At 54.6% G+C, this 26,765-nt stretch overlaps 1 protein-coding gene across 1 annotated transcript; it reads right to left on the bottom strand.

The window, feature by feature from the left end:
• Positions 1-595: 595 nt before the first annotated feature.
• Positions 596-26,304, bottom strand: IL17REL (interleukin 17 receptor E like). The gene is made up of 22 exons (XM_063075845.1): positions 26,203-26,304; positions 21,394-21,421; positions 8,040-8,189; positions 7,667-7,776; positions 7,368-7,482; positions 7,067-7,111; positions 6,696-6,835; positions 6,162-6,233; positions 6,030-6,084; positions 5,395-5,558; positions 5,283-5,327; positions 4,987-5,044; positions 4,656-4,819; positions 4,324-4,404; positions 4,059-4,116; positions 3,714-3,805; positions 3,176-3,350; positions 2,901-3,018; positions 2,685-2,791; positions 2,325-2,573; positions 816-968; positions 596-720 (listed from the first exon to the last, which is right to left on the bottom strand). The coding sequence occupies exons 1-22, from the start codon at positions 26,302-26,304 to the stop codon at positions 596-598; spliced, it is 2,406 nt and encodes an 801-aa protein (XP_062931915.1).
• Between the last annotated feature and the right edge of the window lie 461 nt (positions 26,305-26,765).

Below are 26,765 nucleotides of genomic sequence, written 5' to 3'. Positions count from 1 at the left end.
CTTCCGAATAGCCCTTCTTTGTTCTAGATAATTTACTCTTTTGTTTCTGCTTCTCTCCCCTCCCTGGGCAGGGGTCTGTGACTCTTCTGCTCACTGAGTGGGTGTACAGAAGCCCTGGCAGGGGGGTGACTGTCCCATGGGTGCTGGAACGTGCCACATCCCGACACCAGCCTCCGACCTGCCCCAGACCCTGCCCTGCTGCGCCTCCGTCTCCTTCACCCTCGAGTCACTCGGGTCGAGACGTCGGTCTCCTTTGCTCAGGCCCACGTGCCAGGACCCGATGGCCCGCTCCCTGCACTGCTCCCCACCTGCCACCCGCCCCGCCGCGCCCGGCCTCGCTGCTGCTCTGGGAGGCGTCAGGGGTCCTGTGGGGACCAGGTGGCCAGGACGGCCCGCAGCCCCGTCTGAGGCTTCCACACCCGCATTTGCTTTCCCCGCCTCCTCCCCACCCGCGCTGGTGTCCGACATCCCGTGTGAGTTACTTATTTAGCCTGTTGTCATCTCTATGCAGAGGTCAGTCCCAGGGAAGGTGACCCACGGTCCAGTTTGCCTGAGGCTCTCCTGGTTTCAGCGCTGAAATCCTGACCCCTCGGTCTCAGGTAGACCCAGGTCGGTCCCCAGCTGCTTGGGTCTTTGTCAGTATGGTTTGTCCCCAGTGCTGGCCAGTGCCCAGGGGCCCCGGGGTGCCCAGCACTTGCTCGATGGGTGAATGATTGCTGCCTACAGATGTCCAAAGGCTCACCCCAGCTACACCGTGGGTCCAGATGTCAACCAGGCTGTCTGCCTGGAGTGGGGGACCCTGCCACCTCCCCTACCCCGTCCTATCCCAGGGCCCAGTGCCTCAGCACTTTTCTCCTGGGCAGGTGTGGCCTGGGGCGGGGATGGGGGAAGGACGGTGTCACTGGCCAAGGCAGTGGGCCTGTTGGGCTGCGGGGGCCTGGGTGTGGTCCCAGGATTCTGACGGGGACCTGGGGTGCCCGACCCAGCTCAGAACCGGGCCCTGAGCACCGCTGCCACTTGGGGGCAGCACACACATGTTCTCCAGTCAGAGCCACCTTGTCTCTGCCGGATGGAGGGGCAGCTGGGACCTGAGCAATGCATGTGTTTGGGCCTCAGTTTCCCCCACCTGGGGGATGGCCAAGGATGTGACAAAGTCTTGAGGGATCCTGCAGCTGGCCAGGTGGGAGCTCAGCCCCACAACCCCCCTCTGACAAGTCCCTCCACTCCCCGCCTCTGGGCAGCAGAGATTCCTGGAGTAGCCCTGAGTCAGGGCGGGGGTCTCTGTGCATCACAAGGTGGGGGGCGCCCCTGGCTGGTCCAGGGAGTCTGGAGCAGGAACTTGGAGTGGGGGCTACCCAGCTGGGCCAGGAGTATTGTCTCCCTCTGCCCATGTCTCAGTGGGGAGAGGGCACCGGAGCCTGCCTGCTGCCGTGACCCTGACCCCCAGGAAGGGGAGGGGGCGCCTCCCTGGGTCCCCTGCCTGACCTGGCCTCCATGCCCAGGGCTGCCCCCTCCTCCTCTCCTTTATTGGACACGTGGATGGGGATGCCCAGTCAGTCTGCTCCCGGGACCCTGCCTTGCCCCAGCTGAGTCCTGAGGTGCTCCCAGCTCCCAGGGCAGGCCCAGACCCCCACCCCAGTGCTCCCCCCACACACCCAGGGTGGCACACGTTGGAGGCGTTGGCATCCCCAGCCTTTGATATGTTCTTGGGTCTGGCCTTGTCCCCGGCGGCTGTCACCACTGAGTCCTTGGTCCCAATTTCACAGGTGCAACTGGACACCATAATCATCCTCCTCCCCACCCCATGGGGCCACCCTGCCCCACAGACCCAGATCTTTGTCCTCGAGGGAAGAGGCAGCAGGTAGACAGGTGTTTACTGAGCGAGGGGCACTCCGGCTCTCCCATTGCAGGAGGGAAAGAAGTCCCCGGGGTCCGGGGCCAGCTGGAGGAGGGGCAGCCCGAGCCGGGGCCGGAGGTAGGAGTGCGCGTGCTGATGGCAGCGCGACTGACCGTCCAGAGGCAGCCTGAGTGGGTGTCCCTGAGTGGAGAAGACGCCCAGACTTGGGAGGGTCCTGTGAGCCGTGTGAGAGAGCTGAGAGGGCAGACCCCACGGGCCCCCTGCTGGGCGACCCCTGCCCTGGGGTCGGGAGTGACACTGTGAGGACCCAGGGTCCCTCTGTGGTCCTCAGCAGGATGGACACAGGGGTCCCCAGGGAGTGTCAAACATCTGAGAATGGCACTTAGCAGCAGATGGCTCCTGGAAGTGACAACCCTTGCCAGACAGGCAGGGCTGGGGGCTGGGGAGGCAGAGACGGTGGCCTGACCTCTGCGAGGGGTCCGGGTGGGACGGGTGCTCCAGGTGGCGCCCAGCACCAAGGTTCTCAGCAGTTCCTTGAAGGGAGGGTGGAGGGAGAGGCAGGGGCCTGTGTGAGGTGGGGGCCGCGTGCAGGCCCAGCCCCGCGGCATCCAGAGGTGGACTCCAGCCAGTGCGGGGTGCCCTGGGCAGAATCTGGGGCAGGAGGCCAGGGCCTCGTCTTCAGGGCCAGGGATGGTGGCCGTGACCATGAGTTGTCCTAGAGAGACAGAGAAGACCAGGGGCTGGGCTATCTGGGGAAGGGAGTAGACCTCCCAGTTCTGCCTGTCCTGAGGGCACTCAGGAGGGGGCTGAAGGTATTTTGTCTAACCCGAGGCCCGAGGCCTGTGGCCCGACCCCTGAGAGCCCCTGCAGATCTGCAGGACTTTGGAGAGCCGGACCCCACAGCCTGGGTTCTGGTGAGACCACCCCCATGTTCTGAGGGGCAGGAGAGAGGGTGGTCTGGCCTTGGCTGTCAGAGGCTCTGGGGTTCTCCGATATAAGCTGGCCTCCTGCCCCACCCCAGCAATGTGGCCCTGGCACCTACTTGTCCTGGATGAGGCCCTGGCTCAGGCTGCTGTCCCACAGGTGGCAGCTGGGGAGAGATGAGGGGAGCTGCCCCAGGCCGTCCAGCACAAACCAGGCCTTGCCTGGGCTGCCCAACCCTGAAGAGCCAGTGCCATGGGAAGCAGGCAGGTGCCCCATCTCCAGGGGGCAACAGGGCTAGCAGAGAAGCCCTCTCGGACCCCAAGAATGTTATGCACCCCCACTTGAGCTGGGCACGGCCCTCCACTGCCCCATGGGCCTGTCCCTGGCCCTAACCCAGCATGGCATTGGGGCTCTGGCAGTGGCTGGGGCCAGCTCCCAGGGTCACCTGACCAGCAGGTGGTGAGTCCTGGTCCAGACGCCAAACCTTGGGGCTGGCCACAACCCCTTTGGCTTGTTCTGCTGGAGATGACCTTTGCTGGGAAGTGCGGTCCAGCCTTGGCTGAAAGCCCTGCTGGAGGAGGGGGATGCAGACTGAGCGTCCCTCCACAGGCCCTGGACATGTCCTTGTGGATGGCAGTGTGTGGCCTGCCCTGGCATTGCTCAGGTAAGCTCAGGAGACATTTCTGAGGTCCCTGCCTGGCCCATTGCTGCTTCCTGAGAAGGGCCTTGGCTGGCCGGGTGCCTGGACGCGGGCCTCACCCACCTCTTCCGGCCCCTCCTGCCTCCGTGGCTCTTGCAGTCCACCCTCCACCCTAGAGCCAGGTACTTCTGAGCTTGCGGGAGGGGTGCCAGCTCCAGGCCTTCCCTGACCCTGAGGCAGATGCCATGCACCTGGGCCATACTCAGGACCCACATGGTTAGCTCTGCCCACTGGGAGAATCCTCCTGGTGAACTCAGGTCCTGGGAGTCGGAACTGGGTGGGCGAGGGACATCTCAAGTCACTGGACAGGTGGAACCGGAGCCCTGGTCAGGGGAGGTGGACACCGGGGAGGAGGAGGCCACGCCACTGACAGAGGCTGGGGAGGGGCGCTTGGGAGACCCAGAGGTTTAGGACCGTCTGGAAGGAGCCGGGAGGCCATGGGTCAGGGACGGGGCCAGGCCTCCACCTGGGCTCAGAAGCCTATCCTGACTTGGGGAGGGTGACTGCTCTGTCACCCCGTTCAGGGCACATCACACCCAGCCCAGGGGGAGGCAGGGCGGCCAGGCTCCAACTCACTGCATCGGAGGTCACACAGCTGCTGAGGGACAGAGAAGTGCACGTCGGTCCTCCAGCCCTGCAGGCATGGGCAGCTGTCACACGGCTGCCTGTGACCCTCCCTGTACCTGCACCACCCACGTTCCCCAGAGGATGGCCTGGAGAGGCTCTGCCACAGAAGCTCCCAGGGCAGGTAGAGCCAGGGCAGCTTTGGGGAGGTGGGAGCTTCCCTGTGGGCTGATGAGGGAGGCACAGGCGGGGGGGCGGGGCACGGTGCACCACCCACCTGGATGCAGATACCAGGGGCACAGGCCCTGTCCCTGGGAATGTCCACGAAGGCAACCTCAGGGTCTGCTGTGGGCTCACCCTGAGTCTGGAAGGGTAGGTCACAGGCAATGAATGCAGGAGGAGCAGGCCAGGCTTCACTGTGTCCTTATCCCACAGGCACCACAGCAGCCCTCTCAGCGCCTACAGAGCAGCGCTGGCCTCTGCCCCTCCCTGCCAGGTGGGCCAGACCCCGGGGGGCTCAGGGGCCAGGCGGGCAGCAGAGAGGACTGCAGGGAAGGGATGGGGTCCTGCCACCCTCCCTAGGATGGTGCCCCAGCACACCTGGCTCACTGAGGCTGGAGGGAGGGGGCTGGCCTGGAACAACAGGTGGCAAGCAGGGAGCCACGACTTCCTTTGGGGACACAGGCGCACCTGGAAGTGGGCAGGGCTGGGCGAGAAGAAGGTGGCCCGGAGGAGGCCCTGCGTGGGTGCCGGCTGGATGGTCATCTTCCAGGCTGTGGGGGTGGCGGGGTGAGGCCCGGTAGGCCCAGCACCCTGCCCACCCACCTCCCCCAGACCAAGAGCTGTCTACACCAGCCAAGTAAAGGGCACTGTTCGCTGCAGAGGCCCAGGCCAGCCTCCCCTCCCACACACCCCCGTGCTGCCCCCATAGAGCACTCACCTGGAAAGTGCCCTTGTTTGAAAGGGCACCTCACCTGGACATCCAAGCCGGTGGAGAACTGCAGAGAGGAATGAGGGGCGCAGGTGTGGGGGAGGTGGGGGGTTGGGGGCTGGGACAGGCTGGGCCACCTTTGCCCTCAGGGAGTCTGGGGCCAGCGCCCCCTCCCTGGGCCATAGCACCACCACCTTCGGACCAGGAGGAGGGGCCGAAGGGCAGCTGGGAGGCCGGACTCGGGGGCTGGGCAAGGCCCCTCCCCCGTGTGGGCAGTGCCCGGGGCAGCTGCTTTGCCAACTCACCTTCAGGCAGAGCTGGGGCTGTGTGTCCACCAGCGGGTACTGTACCTGAGGAGGGCTCAGGTCAGGCCACGGCTGCCCATGCCCGCCCCCATCCGTGCCCAGTGGCACTCACCCTGCCATGCGCGGGCCGGCTGGAGTGCTGCAGCTCATGGCAGTGGGCCCCGGGCTCTGGGCTCCAGCACAGGCTCACACGGCCGCTCACGGGGCAGGCAGGCTCCCACGTCAGCTCCTGGCTCACCGGCTGGTAGTGGATGGCGTCCCACAGCGCCTCCGTGTCTGTAGGGACCCTCCCCCAGGCACAGGTCAGCTGAGTCCGACCCTGGCTGCCAATGGGTCCGAGGACCTCGCACCCACTGAAGTGACCTTTGGGCCAGGGGTCAGCTGTAGTTCTCTTGTGGGTCCCTGAGCCCTGGCCAGAGGCTCTGCACACGTGTGTGCCTGTGTGTGTGTGCACGTGCAGTGTCACTGAGCAGAGCCAAGAGCGGGGCACCCCCCTGCAGCCCTCAGATAGCCCCTCTCAACAAGACTGGGTTCTTCCAGGTGAGCTAGGCCCCGCACGTGCCCACGTGTACACTGCACACACACGCCGTGTGCTGTGCAGGTGCTGCCAGGCGGGGAGCGCGCCCAGGACAGACCCTTGACCACAGGCCTCCTGAGCAAGTTCGGGGTCTGAGGCGGGGCCGCCCCCATGCCTCCTCCCCCCACATGCTGCCCTCGAAGCGGGGCCCCGTACCACAGGGCACTTGCCATGTTCAAAGGGGCAGATCTGGGTCCGCACGGCGTCCGGGGTCGCAGACCAGCCCTGCGGGAGGGGCCGGGTCAGCGCGGACCGCTCACCCCTGTGTCCCCGCCCGCAGTCGAGGCCACACCCGCACTGACCTCCAGGCACAGGCACGGCAGCTCCCGGCTGTAGGGCAGAGAGACGGTCTGCGAGACGCTGTTGACGGTCACCTGAGCCGAGGGAAGGGGATCAGGGACCCCGTCTGGGCCGGCGGGGCCTGTGGCTGAGGTGGGGTGGGCGGGGCCCTGGGGCGTGGTCTTGGGTGGGCGGGTCCTGGGCTCAGGTGGGGTGGGCGGGTCCTGGGGCGTGGTCTTGGGTGGGCGGGCCCCTGGGGCGTGTTCTGGGTGGGCGGTCCCTGGGGCGTGTTCTGGGTGGGCGGTCCCTGGGGCGTGTTCTGGGTGGGCGGGTCCTGGGGCGTGGTCTTGGGTGGGCGGGTCCTGGGGCTCGGGTGGAGGTGGGCGGGGCGTGGGCGTGGTCTTTGGTGGGCGGGGCCCTGGGCGTGGTCTGGGTGGGCGAGGCGGGACCTGGTCTGGAGCAGGGAGGTGAGCGGGTGACCTGGGTGGGTGGATATGGGCCTGGTGTGGTGGCGGGACGTGGGCGGGGGGCGCAGGCTGGGTGGGGAGGAGGCTCACCTGCACCGGGTCGCCGGCGTCCTCGCAGGTGAACCACCTGAGGCAGAGCCGCACGTAGTAGTCGGGACTCCCGGGGGCGTCGGGCACCTGCACCAGAATGGCCTTGCGCCTGCGGTCCACCCAGTAGCTGAGCTTCCTGGCTGTAGTAGAGCAGCGAGTGGGGACCACACTGGGTCCAGCGGTCACAGACACAGGGCTCCGTGTGTCCTGAGAGTCCCGAGGTAGTGACCCCTGCTTGGTCGCCCACCTGAGACACCATCAGGATTTCCCAAGTCGGGGAGAAGACCCCGGAAGGACAGGAAGTCTGGACGTGCAGCAGCGTACTTCCCAGGACAGTGAGGGTATGGTCCCGGCTGACGAGGGCCACTTACCAAAGCAATCAGGCACGTTCCTCCTCACGTCCTCGTCTCTGCAGTCTGCAATGCCAGAGGCACAGATGGGCCCAGCGGCTCTGCCCCCAACGGCAGTCCCCCTACCTGGGTCTCTGCAAGTACCTCCTCTCCAGGGAGGCAGTGACCCCGAATTAAGCCAAGAGCTCTCGCTGGGAGCTGTCCAACATGGGGCCTGGCCCACCTTAGGTAAGTCCCACTCCAAGCCAGTCCCACCCCAAACAAGTTCCACCCCAAGCCAGTCCCTAGAGAGCTGTGCTCAGGCCCGCCCACAGGCTCCCACCTTCCACGTGGTACTGCTGGTCCAGCTGGACCCCGCAGAAGTGGGGGATAGTCCTCAGGGTGATGTAGAGGTGCTGGGCCATGCTCACCTCAAAGCAGTCGAAGTGTACCTGGAGCTGGGCAGGTGCAGGTGTGAGCTGGGTGGACCCTGAAACCACTGCCCACCCGCCCCTGGCCAGCTCTGCCTGCATGGCCGGAGCCCAGGGCTTGGGGACCCAAGAGAAGAGGAGTCCATTTCTCAGAACTTTGATGGCAGGGCCCCAAGATGGGCTGGCAGGTCCAGATTGGGCCCTTGCTCACCTGCCGCCCCACCTGCCGCAGGCGGGAGGCCCTGGAGACCCGCACGCTCTGACACTGCGTCTCCTGGGTGTCCAGGCTCATGGAGCAGACCTCCAGGCCCCGCACGCTCTCTGGGTGAAGGGATGGCCAGTAGGGGTATCAGAGCAGGGCTGGGATGGGCTTCCCTCAAGGCCGTGTGGCCGTGTGGCCATGTGAAGCAGCCTCTTTCTTGGCCTCCTCCCTGTGAAGCGCACTTAGCAGTGTCCCGCCCCCCCCCAACGCTGCCCAGGTCTTGGTGAGGACTAAGGAGCCCTGGTTCCAGTGCTCGACCTTCTGGGTGTCACCACTATCTCAGTTCAATGGCCAGGGCTGGCCTCCCATGAGGCTGCCTTACCAAGCAACTTGACAGAGGCATGCACGTGCAAGAGTAGTGAGCAGCCATCCTGGGGGGCACACTTCATGGCGGTGGAGAGTGTCAGGGCCTCCAAGACAGACTTGGACATGGACGTGGGGGGTGGCCGGCAGAAGCTGTTGAAAATGTTCCCTGGGGACAGAGAAGGAGGGTGAGGCCATGGGATTGATTCCCTGGTGCCTGGGAAAGGCTTTGTCGTTGGTCCGGCAAGAGGGGAGAGCCCTGGGGTGCCACGGCTGGGGAGGAGTCCTTACTGTCTGGCCCTAACAGAATCAGAGAATCAGCCACCCAGTGAGTGTTAGGCCTACCCCTGAGCTACACCCAGAATGTCTGCTGGACACCAGGAGTGGGGCCCAGGTCAGGGGAGCAGCCTGCGCACCAGTCTGCATCCAAGCTGGGGAAGGTGCTGCCCCATCTGGCCAGCAAGGGGACAGAGGAGCCCACCCCCAATCGCCCCTGTCCAAAAATGAGCAACAGAAAAGGCCCATGCAGGCCTACTGGGGGCACATTGGTCACGACCCAGAGGTCATTGCAGCCCAGGGCTCTGTCCACAGGCAGGTGGCTGCATTCTCACAGGTAGCACTGGCCCTGGAGACCTTGCTCAGGGTGTGGGCAACTGTGAATGGAGCAGACACCAGGCAGGGCAGCCTGACTTGATGTGAGCAAGGCAGAATTGGGGTCTCACTTTTGAGCCCTGGGGGCTAAGCAATATTTGCTGGCTTCGCTCAGCCAGGTTTGCAGGTGAGGACTCAAAGTGGAGTTCCATGTGGGCCACAGAACCCTAGGGAGGGCTAAGCCCCAGGGAGTTAGCACAGGTCCCTCCTGCACACAGGGCATGGCTCACCCCGTCATGAGGCACTTCCCATGGGCCCCAGGAGTTGGTAGAATTAGGATAAGAAGTAAGGCACAGAAAGGGAAGCCAGGCAAGACTGCGTGAGGTGGCACTCAGGCCTGCTTATATTATTCAGGTGGAGGGAGCAGCCGCCGGGTGGGATGATGCACCAGGACGGGGAAGATGGACAAGGTGTGGGGCTCAGTGGGTGTTTCCGGGGCCAGAGCTCACCAACTGTGTCTCCTACACAGGGACCCCCAAGGCAAACTAGGGAGCATATGAGGAAAATCACTATTGCGGCTAAAAGCCAAAGAGAAGTTAAAGGTCAGAGGGTGCCGGGTCCCGCAGCAGCCCTGCTGTGCTACAGGAGAGGGGCCACCTTTAAGATCCGGTTGATCTGTTAAAATTCAGGAGAAAAGAGGAGGAAAGTGGCACAGAAAAGGCACATCTCTCTGCAGAAAAGATGAAGCAGAAATGAACACTACCCAGGGCCCCAAACAGTCAAGAACAGAGGCAGGCCTGTACTTGAAGGGCACACAATTGCTCCCCCAGGCCTGGGGCTCACCTGATGCAGAATCGTCAAGAGCAGCTTCTGTTCAAGGACCTTCCCCTGCTAAGAAGCGAGCAGGGGTGATGGAGAAGGGTTGCCTGGGAAGCAGGCTGTCCCGACCCGGCTGCTCCACAGGGGGAGGGCTGCCACCTTCTTCACAGAAGGCACAGCCACCGAGGCCTGGGACGAAAGTGCTGCTGGTAAGACACTGTACAGCCCATTACCCAATGGAGCCATCAGAAACCACAGGCTCAAAGGGGCAATGGGAATAAGGGGGTCTGAATATGCTCATGGGAAAGAAATCCAACGTTGTGGATTCCACTGTGGCCAAGGTAGAATCACAGGGATCAGATTTGCCCTCCTGCTTGAAACGGCCAGGAAAACAGAGACAAAACGCATGAAGCAATGGTTTCAAAACAGTGGATATGAGGGACTGAAGTGATCCCTGAGAGATGGGAAACATGCAAGGATGCCCCACTGTTGAGAGCCTGGCACACTCCCTAAGCTGAGGAACTAGGATGGAAAGCTGGCCAGACCAAGGCAGCTAGAGTTTGCAAGACAGAGTATGAGAGGGCAGATAATGATGCAGAGAAAGAACTCTGGAGGATATTCAGCAGGGTATTCATCGGCATATGTATGTGAGGGAGCTGCCAGAAGTGGGGGAAAAGCCACCCGAAAGGATTTGAGGGAATGTACGCTGCACTCACACTGGCTGGGAATAGTCCTGTTTCCTGCCCGATGGAAACAATATGATTCACAGGGCACTGGGTACAGTCTACAGAAGAGTCTTGCCTCAGTAGGGGGGGAAATTAACCTTAGACTGACCACTGCTCTGGTTCTGCCTAGCAAGTCTTAAAAGCAAATCCCCCAAAGATTAAGCTGTTTCCAAATAACTCTATTTCAGAAAATGTCTCAAGGGTATTTTTAGGAATAAAATATATATGTATTTTTTTCCTCCCAGTACTCAACAGGATAAAATTCACAATGTCTGCATCTAATAAAAAATTATAAGCTATGCAAAGAATAAAAAAAAACACAACGCATAATGAGGAAACAATTCAATTAATTAAAACTAACACAGTACTGACACAGATCTTAGAATTAGTAGATGAGAACATTAAAACAATTACTATAACTGTATTTCATATGTTCAAAAAGTTCATTATAGACATAGAAGATATACAGAAAATCCAAATACAACTTCTAGAGATGAAAACTACAATGTCTGACATGAGAAATACACCAGATAGGTGAACAGCAGATTAGGCACTGCAAGAGAGAGGGAGTGTGAAAGAGACAGAGAGATCGAGGAACTTGCAGGAGGAGCAATAGAAACTATCCAAAGGAGGCAGACAGGGATGATGCTGATGATGAGAATGAGTGATGCATAGGGAGCTGTGGGACAACTTTCAGTGACCTAATGTATGTGTAACTAGAGTCCCTGAAGGAGAGAATTAAAAACAAGAACATGAAGAAACGATAGAAAAGTTTCAAACTTGATGAAGACTATAAACTCACAGATCCAAGAAGATCACTGAGTGCTAAGTACAAGAAACATAAAGAAAATTACACCAAGGCACATCAAAATCAATTTGCTCAAAACCAGTGATAAAGAGAAAATGGTAAAAGCCACCACAGGGAAAAAAGATGTCACGTTCAGAGGAACAAAAATAAAGACAGCAGCAAATCTCTTGTTGAAAACAATGCACATGAGAAGACACTGGGACCAGACCTTCAAAATTCTGAAAGACAAAACCTATCAACCCAAACTTCTATACCATGGGAAAATGTCTCTTGGAATGAAGGGTAAAAAAGCCTTCCTTGGCGCACAAAAGCTGTAGGGATTCATCCCCAGAAGACTCACACGAGAAAAAATGTTGAAGAAAGTCCTTCTGGTAGGAAGAAAAATGGTACCAGATGGAAATGGTATCAAAGGAATAAAGAACATCAGAAATGATAACTATGTGGGTAAATATACAAGATATTTCCTTATTATTCAAATATGTTTGAAATAATGTACTATGGGGTTCAGAACAGATGCAGAAGGGGAAGGAACGAGCCCAACAGCACAAAGGCCCGGAGGGGAGAAACGGAACTATCCTATGGGAAAATCCTTAGGCTATACATGACGTGCTATATTATCATCTGAAGGTAGAATATAATAAGTTAAATATGCATATTATAAACCCCAGAGCAAACACTAGAATAACAAAACAGAGTTTGAGCTAATAAATCAACAAAGAAGATGATATAGGATCACAAATAAATACCCAATTAATCCAAAGAAGGCAGAAAAAGAAGAAAAATCTAATGAAAAGGAGATGAAACAAATAAAAAAATAGCAAAGTAGATTTAAAGCAAACCATATCAATAATCACATTAAATGTGAATGTTTAAATATCACATTTAAAGGGCAAAGATTTTCAGGTCATATAAAAAAGCAAGACCCAACTATATGCTGCCTATAAAAAATGTACTTTAAATATGAAGACACAAGTCAGTTTAAAGTAGAAGGATAAGAATTAAAGGAGATATGGCATGCAGTAGTAATCAAAAGAAAGCTGGAGTGGTTATTAACACCAGACAACAGAGATTTCACGGCAAAGAATATTACCAGGGATAAAGACAGTCATTCTGTAATACTAGAGGGAGTGACTCATCAGGAAGACATAACAATTCTAAACATTTATGCACTTAATTACAGAGTTTCAAAATACATAAAACGAAACTGATAGAACTATAAAAGGAAATAGGCAAATCCACAACTCTAGCTGAGATTTCAGTACTCTTCCCTCTATAATTGATAGAACAAGTAGACAGAAAATCAGAAAGAACATAGTAGACTTGAATAACACAATCAACCAACTTGATTGTGTTAACTGACATTTGTAGAACACCATACCCAACAACAGCAGAAAATTCATTCTTTTCAAGTGCACATGGAACATTCACCAAGATAGACCATATTCTGGTCCATAAAACAGTTCTAATAAATTTAAAAACATTCAGATCATACAAGCCTTCTTCTCTGGACAAAATGGAATTAAATAAGACATCAGTAAAAAATATTTTTGGAAAATCCCCAATATGTGAAAACTAAATGGCACACTTCTAAATAGCTATGGGTCAAAGAAGAAGTCAAAAGAGAGAAACTACTTCAACCTGAATGAAAATGAAAAGACAACAAGAAAAAAATTTTTTCTGGATGCTTCTAAAGCAGTATGTAGGGGGAAATATGTAGCACTAAATTCCTAAATTAGAGAAAAAGAGGAAGATGTCAAATCAGTGACCTCAGCTCCACCTTAAGGAACTAGAGAAAGAAGAACCAGTAAAACCCAAAGTAAGCAGAAGAAAGGAAACGATAAAGACCAGGATGGAAACCGGTGAAAGAAAACAGAAAATAAGTAGAGAAAGTCAATGGCACCAAACATTTCAGAAAGAAAAAACACCAGCTCTGCAAGTTTTTCCAGAAAATCAAAGATGAGGGAGTACTTCAGAACTACAGAGCAACATATCTCATGTCCACAGAGTCAAAACACTAAACAAAATTTTATCAAATCGAATCCAACAATATACAAAAAGGATAATACATAGTGGCCATGTATAGATGGTTTAGTTGTCAGTGTAATTCACTACACTGACAAAAAACACTTATGAGCATCTCAATAGTAACAGAAAAATTATTTGACACAGTCCAACATATATTCCTGATAAAAACTCTCAGCAAATTAGCAATGGAAGGAGATTTCCTCAACCTTTAAGTCTCCCTATGGAAAACCAACACTTGCATCATATTTAATAGTGAAAGCATAGATTATTATTTCCTCAGGTTGGGAACAAGACAAAGATCCACGCTCTTATTCCTGCTATTCAACATTGTGTTGGAGATCCTAGTCAATGCAATAAGGCAACAAAAGAAATAAAAGGTTTCCAGTTTGGAAAGGAAGATATAAAGCTGTATTCATTTGCAAATGACATGATTTTTTCTGCAGGAAATTTCACAGAATCTACAAAAAAAGGTACTAAACCTAATAAATGAGTTCAGTAAAGTTGCAGGATACAAGATCAATATTTAAAAATCTACAGTATTTCTATACACTAGCAAAGAATAATTGCAAATTGAAATTTTAAAAATGCCATTTACAATAACATAAAAATATGAAATACTTAAGGGCAAATCTGAAAAAAAATCACAAGCTATACCCTGAAAACTACAAACCAATGCTGAGAGAAATTAGAGAAAATTAAATAAATGGAAAATATATTGGGTTCATGGGTCAGAGACTCAATATTGTTAAGATGTTAATTCTCCCCAAATTATCTATAGATTCAATGAAATCCTGATCAAAATCCTTTTTGTAGAAGGCCTTTTGGGGGAGAAATTGACAAACTGATTCTAAAATTCATATGGAAATGCAAAGGATCTAGACTAGCCAAACCGTCTTTGACAAAGAAGAACAAAATCAGACTTATTATAAAATAATTAGGTACAGGAACCAGTAGTGTCAAGATAGACAAATGAATGGAATAGAATAGAGTTCCAAAATAGACCCAAACATTTATGGACAACCAATTTTCAACAAGCATACAAAGGCTGGAGGAATTTGGAGGAACAGGCTAGAAAAAGTCTAGACGCTGGTGAAAGTTTAGAGGACAAGTAAACTAGGGAAAGTTTGGAATGTTTTAGAGACTGGTTAGATGGTGGTCACCAGAATGCTGATAGAAATATGGACTATAAAGACCATTCTGAGAAGGTCTCAGATAGAAATGAGAAGGAGTTTTTTGGAAACTGGGACAAAGATCACCCTTGCTGTGAACTTGGCTGCATTGTGTCCATGCCCTAGGACTTTGTGGAAGTTGGAATTTAGCAGTTGTTAACCAGAGTAATTGGCAGACGAAATTTCTAAGCAGCAAAGCATTCAGGAAGCTGCATGGCTACTTGTAACAGACTACACTGAGTTATGGCAGCAAAGGCACAACATAAAGCCAGAATTTAAAAGGGAAGCAGAGCGTAAAGATTTGGAAAATTTGCAGCCTGGACCTGTGGTAGAGAAGCAGAGAGCATTTTCACACACACACACACACACACACACACACACACACACACACACACACACACACACACACACACAAAATGCAGTGGTTCTAAGAAGATTAGTATAAAAGAAAGGGATTGTCAAGAGAAGGGGAGAAAGGCCCTGAAGGCATTGCAGAAGCCTCTGGGGCCAACCCTTCCATTTCAGGAAAAATGACCTAGGGAAACAGAATGGTCTTGGGGAACAGGCCTGAAGTGCCCTGCACGTGCTCACTGGCCAGGGCCACCTCTGGATGCTGCTTCCTGCACCCCTGCTGCTCCAGCTATGGCTAAATTGGCCCCAGGTGTGGCTGGACCCACAGCTTTGGAAAATACAAGTCAGAAGCCTTGGTGGTATCCATGTGGTGTTAGGTCTGCAGGCTCCCAGAATGCCAGAGCTGTGGAGGCTTGGCAGCCTTCAACCCAATTTCAAAGGATGTATGGAAAAGCTTGGGGGTCCAGGAAAAGATCCGTCCTAGGGATGGATTCACTGCATAGAGTCTTCTCTAGAGAAATGCCAAGTAGAAATGTGGGATCGGAGTTGCAGCAGAGAAACCTCATCAGTGTCATGTCTAGTGGAGCCATGACAGTGGAACCACCACGGAGACTTCAGACCTGTGGAGCTACCAGCCCGCAATGCCAGCCTGGGAGAGCTGAAGTGTGGCCTGAGACCAGGAAAGCCATAGGCGTGGAGCTGTCCAAGGACTTGAGGACCCAAGACCCAAACCAGCGTGCAGAGGACATCAAACACTGAGTCAAGTTACCTGATTCAACAGCCTTGAGTTTTAATGCCTGCCCTGCCGGGTTTCGGCCTTGCTTGGGACCTATTACACCTTTCTTTTGGCCAATTTCTCCCTTTTAGAATGGGAATATGTACCTTATGCTTGTCCCACCATTGTATCTTGGAAGTAGATAACTTATATTGATTTCACAGATGGGACCTTGAACTTTGGATTTTTGAGTTGAAACAAGTTAAGACTCGGGGACAAAAATGAATGTATTTGTATATGAGAAGGACATGAGTTTTGGGGGGCCAGGGGTGGAATGCCTCGGGTTGAATGTTCCTCCAAAACTGAGTCCCCCCATGACAGTGTAAGAGGGTGGGAGATCTTATTATGGTAATTGCAAGGTGGGGCCTTGAAGAGGTGATTAGATTGTAGGACCATGCCTTAGCAAATGGATTAAAAATGATGGTCAGGGGTGTGGTTCTGAGAGCTTTAAAAGGAGAGTGAATGACGTTAGTTTCTCTCTCTGCTCCGCCATTTTCACAATGCGATACTCTGCCATCACTGTCACCACCACCAAGACCTTCACCAGATGTGTTCCCTGGACTTTGGACTTCCCGGCCTCTGAAACTGTAAGCAATAAATTTCAGTTTCTTTTTAAAATACCCAGTTCTGTGTATTTTGTTATAAGCAACAAAAACAGACTAACACAAGACCTAAATGTAAAAGCTAAAACTATAAAAACCTTTAAAAGAAAATACAATTTAAAAAATCTTTGTGACCTTGGAGGATGGGAAGCTTTCTTAGACACAACACTGAAATCATGAAATCACAAGAGAAAAAAATGATAAATCGGACTTCACCAAAATTAGAAACTTCTCTTTGAAAGACACTGTTGAGAGAATAAAAAGACAAATCACAAACTGGAAGGAAATATTTGCCAATCATATATCAGGCAAGAAACTCATGTTCAGAATCTATAAAGAACTTTCCAAATTCAATAATAAGAAAACTAACAACCCAATAAAAAATGGGCAAAAAATTTGAACAGACACTTCACCTTAAGATATGAGTGGCAGATAAGCGCACGAAGAGATGCCAAGCAGCATTAACCATTAGAGAACTGGAGATTTAGTCCACAATGAGATGCCGCTGTGCACCTATCAGGATGGCTAAGATTAAAAAGGCTGACTGTACCAAGTGCTGACAAGGATGCAGAGGAACTGAAACCCCCATACCCTGCTGGTAGAAATGTAAAGTAGTACAACCACCTTAGAAAACAATTTGGCAATTTCTTTAAAAGTTAAACAGACACACCTTGATATTCACTCAAGAATAATGAAAAAGACTTGTCTACAAATGTTCATTATAGTTTATTCTTCATAGCCAAAGCCTGGAGACAACCCAAATGTCCATCAGCAGGTGAACGGGTAGACAGACTGTTTATGCACACAATGGAATGGACTTTTGACACACGCTACAACATGGATGAATCTAAATGTAATTATGCTGAGTGAAAGAAGCTAGACACAAAAGAGTATACACTGAGTGATTCCATTTCCATGAAATTCTAGAAAATGCAAATGAATATCTGCTGACAGAAGGCAGATCTGTGGTTGTCAGGTGGGAAAGGGCTGAGGGGAACCCACAGAGGGCTCAAGGAGATTCTAGGGGGGATGGAATTATTGATTCTCTTGATTCTGGTGATGGTTCCACATGTGTATGCACGTAAAACCTTGGCAAATTGAATACTGTAAATGTGTACAGTTTATTTTATGTCAGTTATGTGTTAATTACGTGGAAAAGGTACTTTCCTTCTTCCTGTCAATTTATAAGGTGTGTAAGAGGGCAGCAAGTTTCCAAACTCCTCTTACATGGGATTCCCCAGGGGTGGCAGGACATAGTGCCAAGCTCTGCCTCTCGGTGGGGGGTTTCTCTCAGCTCCCGAGATCAGAAGTGCAATAAATGAAACAATAAAGCAATAGAAAGTAAGAAGCCTTAAACACCCTGGGCTGTCTTTGTGCCCTCCTTGGGTTTCCCCTTCATTTCTTCATTGGCAGGTAGACCGTGGGCAATACGGACCCAGCTTCACAGGCCCTCCCCCACCCGATCAATAGAGATTTGAAAAACAGTAAAACCAACAAAAGTTGTTCTGCTTTTGTTACCACCGCACGCTGGCAATTCCAAACAGTGTCATCCATAGAGCTTGGTGTACAGCGATTGTAAGAGGAATTTGTGTTTTGGAATTGTCTCTCCGTAGTTGTCATTCATAGATATGAAGGCAACACAGAGACTCTTCTGTGCAAGAAATGAGAAATCTGTCGTTTTGACCTTTTCTGGAACAAGGAAAAAGACCTACTGTGGCCTACTAAGAAAAGGACCAAAATCAGAATATTTTAAAAATGGCAAAACCACACAAGAGAAGGATTTGTGGTGATCAAGCAAAATGATAGAATATGGAGAGTTAAGCATAACGGACGCAGAAGGGAAGGCTGCCCATTGTGAAATAAAATATATAAAAATAAGAACAGGCTCTTGTTCCAAACTAAGCTAACAAAACAGGGAAGAGAGCGCATAGAAGAAAGGGCTGGTGAAGTAGAAACAAGCTAAGTTATTCGTGATACAAAATAAAATTCATTGTTATTGGGTGAAAATAATTGTGAACCTAAAATTCGTCATGAAGGACTTAGAAAGAAATACTTATATTTTGCCTTATTCGAAATGTCATACAAATAACACCCATAGAGCCTTACTAAAAGAATGCTTAACAGATATACTTCATAAAGGAGAAATATGAACTCTGATAACTAAAAAAGTCTGATCAGGTCAGCTAAACTAAAGTGCCCTGGGATATCTGGGATGAGTGGGTAGTCATGTCCCATGTCCTGGAAAATGTTATCATAAGACAATTTTAACTTAGAAGCAGATGTACTAGCACCAGAAAAGGAATAAAATAAACTAGAATGCTTCCTGTAACCCTCATCCTAGATCCCTGCATGTAGGATGGAAGCTAGCAAAAATCCCACATCTACATGCCATGTACAACCTACAAAAGCCTGATGTAATGATAAGGGGGCTGTCCTCTTCTCTCCTTTCTTGTGACTGTAAAATACTGAGCTCCGCTGGACCCCTTTGGAGCGCATTTCTTAGGGTGACCTGACCTATGTGTTTTCCTGGTTGCAATCATCATATTGGCTCAATAAATCCTATGCTTTATATGTTATACCTCAATTTCTTTTAGGTCCACAGCTCAAAAGGAAGAAGTGACATACAAAAAAGAACAGTGAACACAGAATTGGGAAAACATGATGGTGAATTTAAATTAGCATTGTCAGGGGAAGAGGCTATGAAAAAGATTTCCATATTTTTAAAAATAAGCTGGGAGTTACATTTCCTGTAATACGGTTGACCAGGTTATTTGGAACAACTCTAATGCTGAAAACAACTAATTATGCTGGAGAGAAAACATACATATTAAAAAAATTCTTAAAAACTTGTGAGAGCTGATACAAGAATCGGGGTCATAAGGACAAAAACAGAGATGCCAGAGGAAAGCTGAGCACAGGCGGCCAACTCAGTGGGAACTGAGGGCTTTGAGGGCTTTGGGGGCTTGGAGGCGGGCACAGACCAGCCAAATGAGAGCGACCCCTAGTATCACATACGGGAGACTTTCCCCATATTAAGCTGGGCCCTCCCCCTGGGTTAGGGTGAATCAAAAGAAATCTACCCCCTCCCCAAAGCCCAGGTGCTGTGGGTGAGCTTAAACAATACTGTTCTGAACTCATGGGTTGCAGTTCATTGCAATCACTATTATTTGTCGAAGCTCACATCGAGTCCTCTTTGTCTAACAGGAGCGTCTTCAGAGTGGCCCCTGAGCTCCTGGCCACACTGATGGCTCCCTAGCCTTCTGGTGCCCGGACCTTCCTGGCTGTTCTTGGATGTTTTCTGCCCCCGACTGCGAACCAGCTGTTTGTCTAAGAAGCCCTGCTTCCGGAGCACAAGCTCACCATTAGGAGTTGTCGTTGGCTCTAGGATTTTTCTGTGGACAGAGCTAGAATATATTTATATATGATACTTGTGTTACCAATTCAGAGCAAAGCCTTCACTTATCCTTTTTTCATACGACATCTGCATCTCCTTTCTATTCTATGTGCCTCATGAGGGTCCTGACATGCTCATCTTTTCAGTGCCTGGATCGGGGTGTGGTGGGAAGCATAGAGAATACTGTGACAGCCCCAGGGCTTCCCACCAAACCGGGGATGGGCCCCGGGACCGAGGGGCCTCCCGCCACCCCCAGTGCTCCGTGGGCACAGGATGCGCCCCTAGAAGGCACATTGCCAAGTTCCCCCTCTCCCCAGCCGCACCCAGGGCTGCGAGACAAGGGGTGACCCTGAGACACCAGCCCCTCATGCTGCAGCTCCTTGGGGGAAATGCCATGGATTTTAGTTGAAAGAGATGTGAAGGGAGCCAGAATAAACCGAGGGTCTGTTTAGAGCTGCTGAAACGTGATGGAGATGTAAAGAAAGGTCACAAACATAGTACAGAAAAAATTAAAATAAGAATGAAAGGCAGGAATGGAGGTTAGAGGGAGAAAGGAACAAAGAATTGGAAAGACAAAGAAGAAAATGTGATCCAAAGGCCGGAGGGAGAATCCTCAGGTGCTTCCAGGGATAAAGCTTCTCACTAAGGACAAGACTCAGTAAAACAAGGAATCACATGACCGGACAGCAGGATCATCGGGAAGGGAGTGGGGCCAAGGGACCCAGACATCCCAACCCCGAGCTCGTGATACCCCAGACACGCGGGGAAGGGCAGACACGGCTGGGAACTGAACTGCTGGCTTAGTGTTGAGACAGTCACAGTCGAGGCCGCCGAAAGAGACAAAGAGATTAACGGAGCCACAGAGAAAGCAGCAGCTAACGGAAGACCAAGGTCACCCTCTACGAAGACCACTGAAGTCCCCGACGTACAGCACCCACAAGAGCGTCAGAGATGTAATTTAAATGGTTTTCTCTGATATTATCAAAGAACAAAATCTGTGGATTGAAAAGCACACTGAGATCCAGGAAAAGGGACCTAGGACAGGAATCACCAAGAGGCGGCTTGGATACGTGATGACATTTCAGGGACAGGAAGAGCATTCTCGAGGCACCCAGGCAAAAAGGCAGGCTGGCCTCAGACTTGTCCTTGGCAGGCACTGCCTGAAGACAGTGGAGCCCGTCCTTGGGCGTCGGAGGCAGAGGACCCACTGCAGGTGACAACGAGCTCCTCGGACAGGACGCAGAGGCTGGCGCAAGCGGACACACTTGGCAGCTGACCCAGCGGTCACACGAAGAGAGCTGACGAGTGACCCGGCCAGTGCAGAGGACCACGGCCGGGCAGGCGTCACCTGCTGCCTCGAGGGTCAGAGACCCTGGGCTGCAACTTCTTTCATAACCTCCTTTCTTAACCCGAGAGGTCCCTGAGGAAGCCAGATGCCTTGAGGTGGAGAACACTTCACTTAAGTTAGCCGCCTCTTCAGCTTACTCTTTCTATTAAATCCAAGTAAAAATAGGTAAAATACTTAGTTTAAATGACATAAGCTAATTTCACTTCCACAAAATAACTTTTATCTGGGCATGCTACTCACTGTGTGTTTGCTACAGAAATGTCTAGAACAGCGTTCACCTGGTGTGAGTCAGATTCACTCTGTGGGGGCCTTGGAGTGAGCTCTGCTTTAACTTCCTTCCTTGTCTATACTGCATCGCCCTCTTTTTAATAGTAAACACACACAATGTTTGCAGAGGCCATGAAGTTATTTCTAGAAGCCCGATGGGGTAAAGAAGCTTGTTAAGAGGAAACGGGGATTTCCACCTGCTGCGGGCGGGGATGTAAATGAGCGCAGCCACCTTGGAGAGCAAGGTGGCCCGGCCACGGGACAGAGATGCAAGCCCAAGTCCGGCAGGGGCCATGTGCTCCAGGCTGCAGCCAGGGCTGGCAGGGGCTCTGTGAGGAGGGCTGGGAGAGGCCAGTGCAAAGGGGCTCAGCTTGTTCACGAGGGGACCCCTGCTGCCTCCCGAGGGGGGACACCGGTGCTGTGTGGACCAGGACTAGGAGGGCAGCATGGGAGTGTCCGGGATGCGAGCTGTCCCCCATCCCGGCTGAGGTGTACTCACGGTTCATGTGGTTCTTGCAGGTGAAGCCCTGGGGACAAAACAGCGAGGGGATGAGTGGCTGGGAGCAGCTCAGCCGCCTCTCAGCCCACCCTTTACCCAGCCCTGAGGAGTCACATGCCCTGTCTGTCCTGCCCCACCTCTCACTCCCTGATGGGCCAGGGGATGCCCTCAGCCCTGGCTCCCCTCAGTGGTGGGGGGCACTGGGAAAGACCAGCCCAAGGCCAGGACACAGTGGTCACCTAGTAAACAGTGTGATACCTGTGGGCCCTCAGGTCCCACCTCGCCCGACTTCTGCTGGCATTGAAGCCCCCACAGGCCACCCACCCACACTTGTTCATTTGTTCAACAAGTATGGATCAAGCACCTACTATGTGCTAGGCACTGTTTGGTGGTGGGATAAGAATAAAATAAATAAGCAAAGACCCCTGCCTCTCCAGGGGCCTCCATTCTGAGATGGGGCAGGCAGACGCCCTGCCACGTAAGGATTAGTAAGATACGTCTTGTGTTAGATGTTGACGGGAGATGTGGGAAAATCACGGGGGCCAGCAGAAACAATAGGGGTCAGGAGAGAGGGGAGAACGTGGGCTGTAGATCTAAGTAGGAGGTCAAGGGAGGCCTCATGGAAAGATGAATTTATGTGGCCCGTGACTGCGGGGAGGCAGGAACCACCGTGTGTGGGGCAGGGGGTGGGTACATGGTGCACGACGCATGATGCACAGCCTGTGAAAAGTCCTTTCCAAACTGAACTCTCATTTTACTTTTATCCCCACCCAACTCCTGCCCTGCTGAGGGAGCGGACCAAGAGGGACACTCAGAGTGAAGACAGAGGGGTCTGGATGTGTGACCAGGCTCAGATGGCCTGAGGGTCAGAGGGGAAAGGCCAGCCTGCGGGTGTGGCAAGGAGCACCTGGGGACCTCACGCCAGTGGGTAGTTCTGGCTCCTCAGCTGAGCATGAGAGCACAAGGTCATAGATCCACGCAGCCCAGGAATCCAGACCCCCAGGGTGGTCACCGTGCTGGGGGCCCATGGTCCACACAGACAACAGCAACAAAAAACAGCAATTGCCCCGTAACCCTCCATAGACCCAGGAAGCTCAGACTTTGGGGGGTCTGGGGGGACTCAAGATGAGACCCTGAACGTCTGCCAGGAGCCCCAGGGGGAACATGGAAAACTAGAAGCCGAATCCATTCCTGTTCCTTGAATCTGTGGAGCACATGCTACTGGTGGTTACCTCTCCCCTCCCCAGCCCTCTTTCTAAATAAGCTTTTTACTTGGAATAATTTTAGATTTACAGAAAAGTTGCAAAGACACCGCAGAGAGTTTACAGTCTCCGGTAGAGCTAGTCTTCCACAACAACAGTGTGTTTGCAGGAGCACGGGAGCCAACGCTGTGCGTCGCTATCAGCCAAGCCCCAGTCTGCATCTGATGGCACCACATCCCGAGGAAGGTCCGTTTTCTGTTCCAGGATCCAACCCAGGGCCCCCATTGCGCTTAACTCTCCCAGGCCCAGCCCTCACCGCGTTGGCACCGGTCCGCTTTCTGACCACCCCAGTGTCTCCCAGTGATGGCACATGCTGCCTCGACCTCCTGTGGCCACAGAACCCTCTGGCCTGGAGAGAGCTCAGTCTGGACCAGCTGCCCGGACCTGCAGCCCTGTCTGCAGTCCCTGGTGAGGAGCAGGGCTGACCTAGGGCTGGGCTGATCCAGGGCTGGCCCGAGGGCTCTGAGGTGGGTAGGCGTGGGCAGCCCGCTGCACAGTAGGAGGCAGCAGAGAGGGTGCTGGGAGACCCCGAAAGGCTGAGCAGCCACGGGGCCCACGCCACAGCCCTGAGTGGATGGAAGGGGGGCATGGCATAGGTCCCTGACCACCCATCCTCCAGTCCCAGATGCCCAATCTCCCTTTGCCACTCTGCCCTCTGGGCACCATGGGTCCCACTTGTGGCCTGGACACCTGCCCCCCATTTAAGAAGGGAAGAGCCCCTGATCGGGGCTCCCAGAAGCCTGAGGGGTCGGCTGGAGATGTGAAGGGTACGAGCTCTGTGTTCTGATCACTGGCACTGCCAGGGCCCACCAGCTCAGCCGGTGCCCGGAGCCCACACAGGCTGGCGCTGTGGCCCCGTGTGTCTGGGGGTGCAGGAGAGGCTGCTGTGGAGTCGGTGGATGGCCCGACCCGCAGCTCATCTGAGCGTTTGGCCCAGACCCTCTTCTGCCCCCACTTGTCCCCGCGGGGAGGGAAGAAGAGGGACCGTGGCAAAGCTGGAGGCCAGAGAGCCAAGTGGAGCAGACCCTGGTGTCCCGCGGGGGCGGGGACAGAGAAGCGGCCACCTTCTCCTCACTGCGGGGTTTTCCGATGGGCTTCTTGGGGCTTCCCAAGGGCCGGGCGTCGGAGTGGGGTGTCTGTGGGACCGGCCCTGGGGCGGGGTCCGGAGGCCAGGCTCGGGTCTCGCGCCCCCGTGCTGCCCCCACGCCCGCCCGCGGGGGCCTCGCTTCCCCGCCCGCAGGACGGCCGGGCCGGGCTTGGGGCGCAGCCAGAGAGGGGAGCCGCGGCGCGGGCCCGAGGCGGGGGGAGTCCCGGCGCGCTTCCTCCTGCGCGCGCCCGCAGGCCGCCGTCGCCGTCACCGAGAAGAACCCGCCACCCCGGAGCGGGGGAGGCCTGTCTGCACCCGAGGCTCCCCTCCCTTCGCTGGGGTTCCCAACCGCATTCGTCTGCATGCGCCGGCGCTGAAGCTTCCCAAGGCCCAGCGGCGCCCGCCACCTGAGATACCGCCCCCCAGCCCCTGCAGTAAGCCCCGCCCCCAGCCCCCCGCAGTAAGCCCCGCACCCCGCACCCCGCAGTAAGCCCCGCCCCAGCCCCCCGCAGTAAGCCCCGCCCCCAGCCCCCCGCAGTAAGCCCCGCCCCGCACCCCGCAGTAAGCCCCGCCCCCGCACCCCGCAGTAAGCCCCGCACCCCGCACCCCGCAGTAAGCCCCGCACCCCAGCCCACACCCGCAGTAAGCCCCGCCCCCCAGCCCACACCCGCAGTAAGCCCCGCCCCCCAGCCCACCCGCAGTAAAGCCCGGCCCCCCAGCCACCCCGCGGTAAGCCCGGCCCCCCAGCCACCCCGCGGTAAGCCCGGCCCCCCAGCCACCCCGCGGTAAGCCCTGCCCCCCAGCCACCCCGCGGTAAGCCCTGCACCCCCAGCCCCCCGCGGTAAGCCCTGCACCCCAATCCCCCCGCGGTAAGCCCTGCACCCCAATCCCCCCGCGGTAAGCCCTGCACCCCAATCCCCCTGCGGTAAGCCCTGCACCCCAACCCCCTGCAGTAAAGCCCTGCACACCCCCATCCTCCAAACCACAGTAAACCCTCCACCCCCCACCCAGCCCCTTGCCTCACTTGAGCCCCGCCCCCTCCATTCAACCCACTCCTACTCAGACCTGCTCCATCACCCCATCTTCCAAGGGACCCTCTCTCAGCTCCTGCCTCCAGCTGCTGGGCTGCCCCCCCCTCGCCTCCTCTCCTACCAACCCCACTGTCCCCAGCAGTACACCAAACTGCTGGAACTGCCCAGGCTAAGTCCAGTGACCTTGTCCTACCTGCCTTGGGCCATGAAGCCCTCTCCTTGCCTTTGGCTAGGCCCCCCTCAGCTCCCCTCCCCCTTTTCTGTCCCCTTTTCTTGGAGAATCTTTCCTCCTTGCAGCCCAGGGCCCATGACGGCACAGTCCTCAGCCTCTCGGTCATCCTGTCTGTCCCAACATGGAAAAGCGTACCCTGGCTGCCGTCCCAGCACCGGCTCTCCAAGAGTAAAATGCTTCTCAAACCTGCACTTCCAGAGTCCAGCTTCCTCCCCCAAACCTGCCCTCCCAGACCCCATCTCAGGCCCAGAGGCTAACGTCACACTCTCAGGTCTCATCTCTGATTTCTCCTTCCCTTGCCTGTCCAGCATAGCCAGTCCTGTCCCCTTCCCTTCTCCATCTCCACTGCAGGGTGGGTCTGGCTGCCCAGTCCCACCTGGACCCCCATGTCGTCTGCTCTCACCCATTCCCACTGGGCCACAGGGAGCCTTTCCCAGCCCATCCCTTCTCACCACTGGCTCATGATCCCGGAGTCCCTGCCCCTTTGATCTGAGCGTGGCCACCCACCCAGCAGTCCAGCTGCCTGAGCCCTCTGCTGGATACTCTCCCAGGCCTGTGGAGCTGCCTGGGTGTCCCTAGTGTCCCCTGGGAAGGTACATCTTGCTCCCTGCTGTCCTCCACACCAGGAAGAGTGCACACAGCAGTTGCTACATAAGTCCCCCATCCCCATGACATCTTCCATGCTCTTTCCATGCCCGTGTCCCTGCTGTGCCTAGGCCAGCCTCAGGCGTGGGGCCACTTCCTGGGGAAGCTGAGCCAACCTGCCCTGCAGTGAAAGTCCCGGGCACCATCACTTCCAAGCTCGAGTCCTGGCCCTGCGACTCCCTCCTGCACATTTCCTTAGCAGAGTGCACAGGAGCCGGATGATGCAACGTGGCTCAGTGAACAGCCTGGAGGGGCTTTCAGGTCACCCTTCTAACAAGGCGTCCTTGGAGGGGGCAGGTCACAGGTGGGTCAGCAGTCAGCTCCCCCTCTCCTCCGCCTTCCAGCAAACACTTCCCAGAGTCTGGCTGTGACTCGCAGGAATCCCCAGGTCCCCTCAGCCTCCTATCACCCCGCTGCTTTCTGCCCCCCATGCCCCTGCACCCCCTCTCCTGCCACTCTTATTCGTGTGCTGAGGGTGTCAGGCCCACGTACGGAGGAACCAGAGCTTCATCCGCCCACAGGATGGGAGTCTAGGTGGAGGCAGGGGCTCACCTGAGAACAGGAGAGGCCACATTCTGCAGTCCGGGGGATGGCCAGGCTCTGAAACATGCCCCAGGTCAGGCAGAGGACCAGGAGAGCTCGGCCAGCCAGCATCTGTCTGCGGCGACGGCTCCCGGGGAGCAGTGAGCGTGTGGGGCAAGCTCACAGGATGCCCTGTGCCTGCTGCCGACCCAACTGCTCTGGCCACAAAGACACACAGGAGGGAGCCTCCGCTTGCTCCCTGCACAGACACTCCCCCTCCTGGTGCAACAGGGCAGAAGACAGCCCCGAGACTTTCCCACCCACCAGAGGCCTGCTGACTCCTAGGCTGCCAAAGGAAGCAGCCCGCAACCTTAAGGTCTTAGGGCGGCCCAGGGCACTGGGTCCCCCCGGGGCTGGCTGCCAGGGCAGGGCTGGCTCCGGGCCTGTGGGGTCAGGAAGCCACTTGCATGCATTCTGGCAGCAGGGAACAGTTGCCAATGGCTCTCTCGAGCTCTGCTGGGCTACCAGAGGAGCATAACTGTCCTGGTCACCTGCACCCCAGAGCTGCTGGCTTCAGCCCCAACCCTCACAGG

The sequence above is a fragment of the Cynocephalus volans genome, chromosome 12 (assembly GCF_027409185.1).
Source record: "Cynocephalus volans isolate mCynVol1 chromosome 12, mCynVol1.pri, whole genome shotgun sequence".
Classification (NCBI taxonomy): domain Eukaryota; kingdom Metazoa; phylum Chordata; class Mammalia; order Dermoptera; family Cynocephalidae; genus Cynocephalus; species Cynocephalus volans.
The sequence above is the reverse complement of the archived record's forward strand: the minus strand, read 5'-3'. Positions and strand labels throughout refer to the sequence as shown.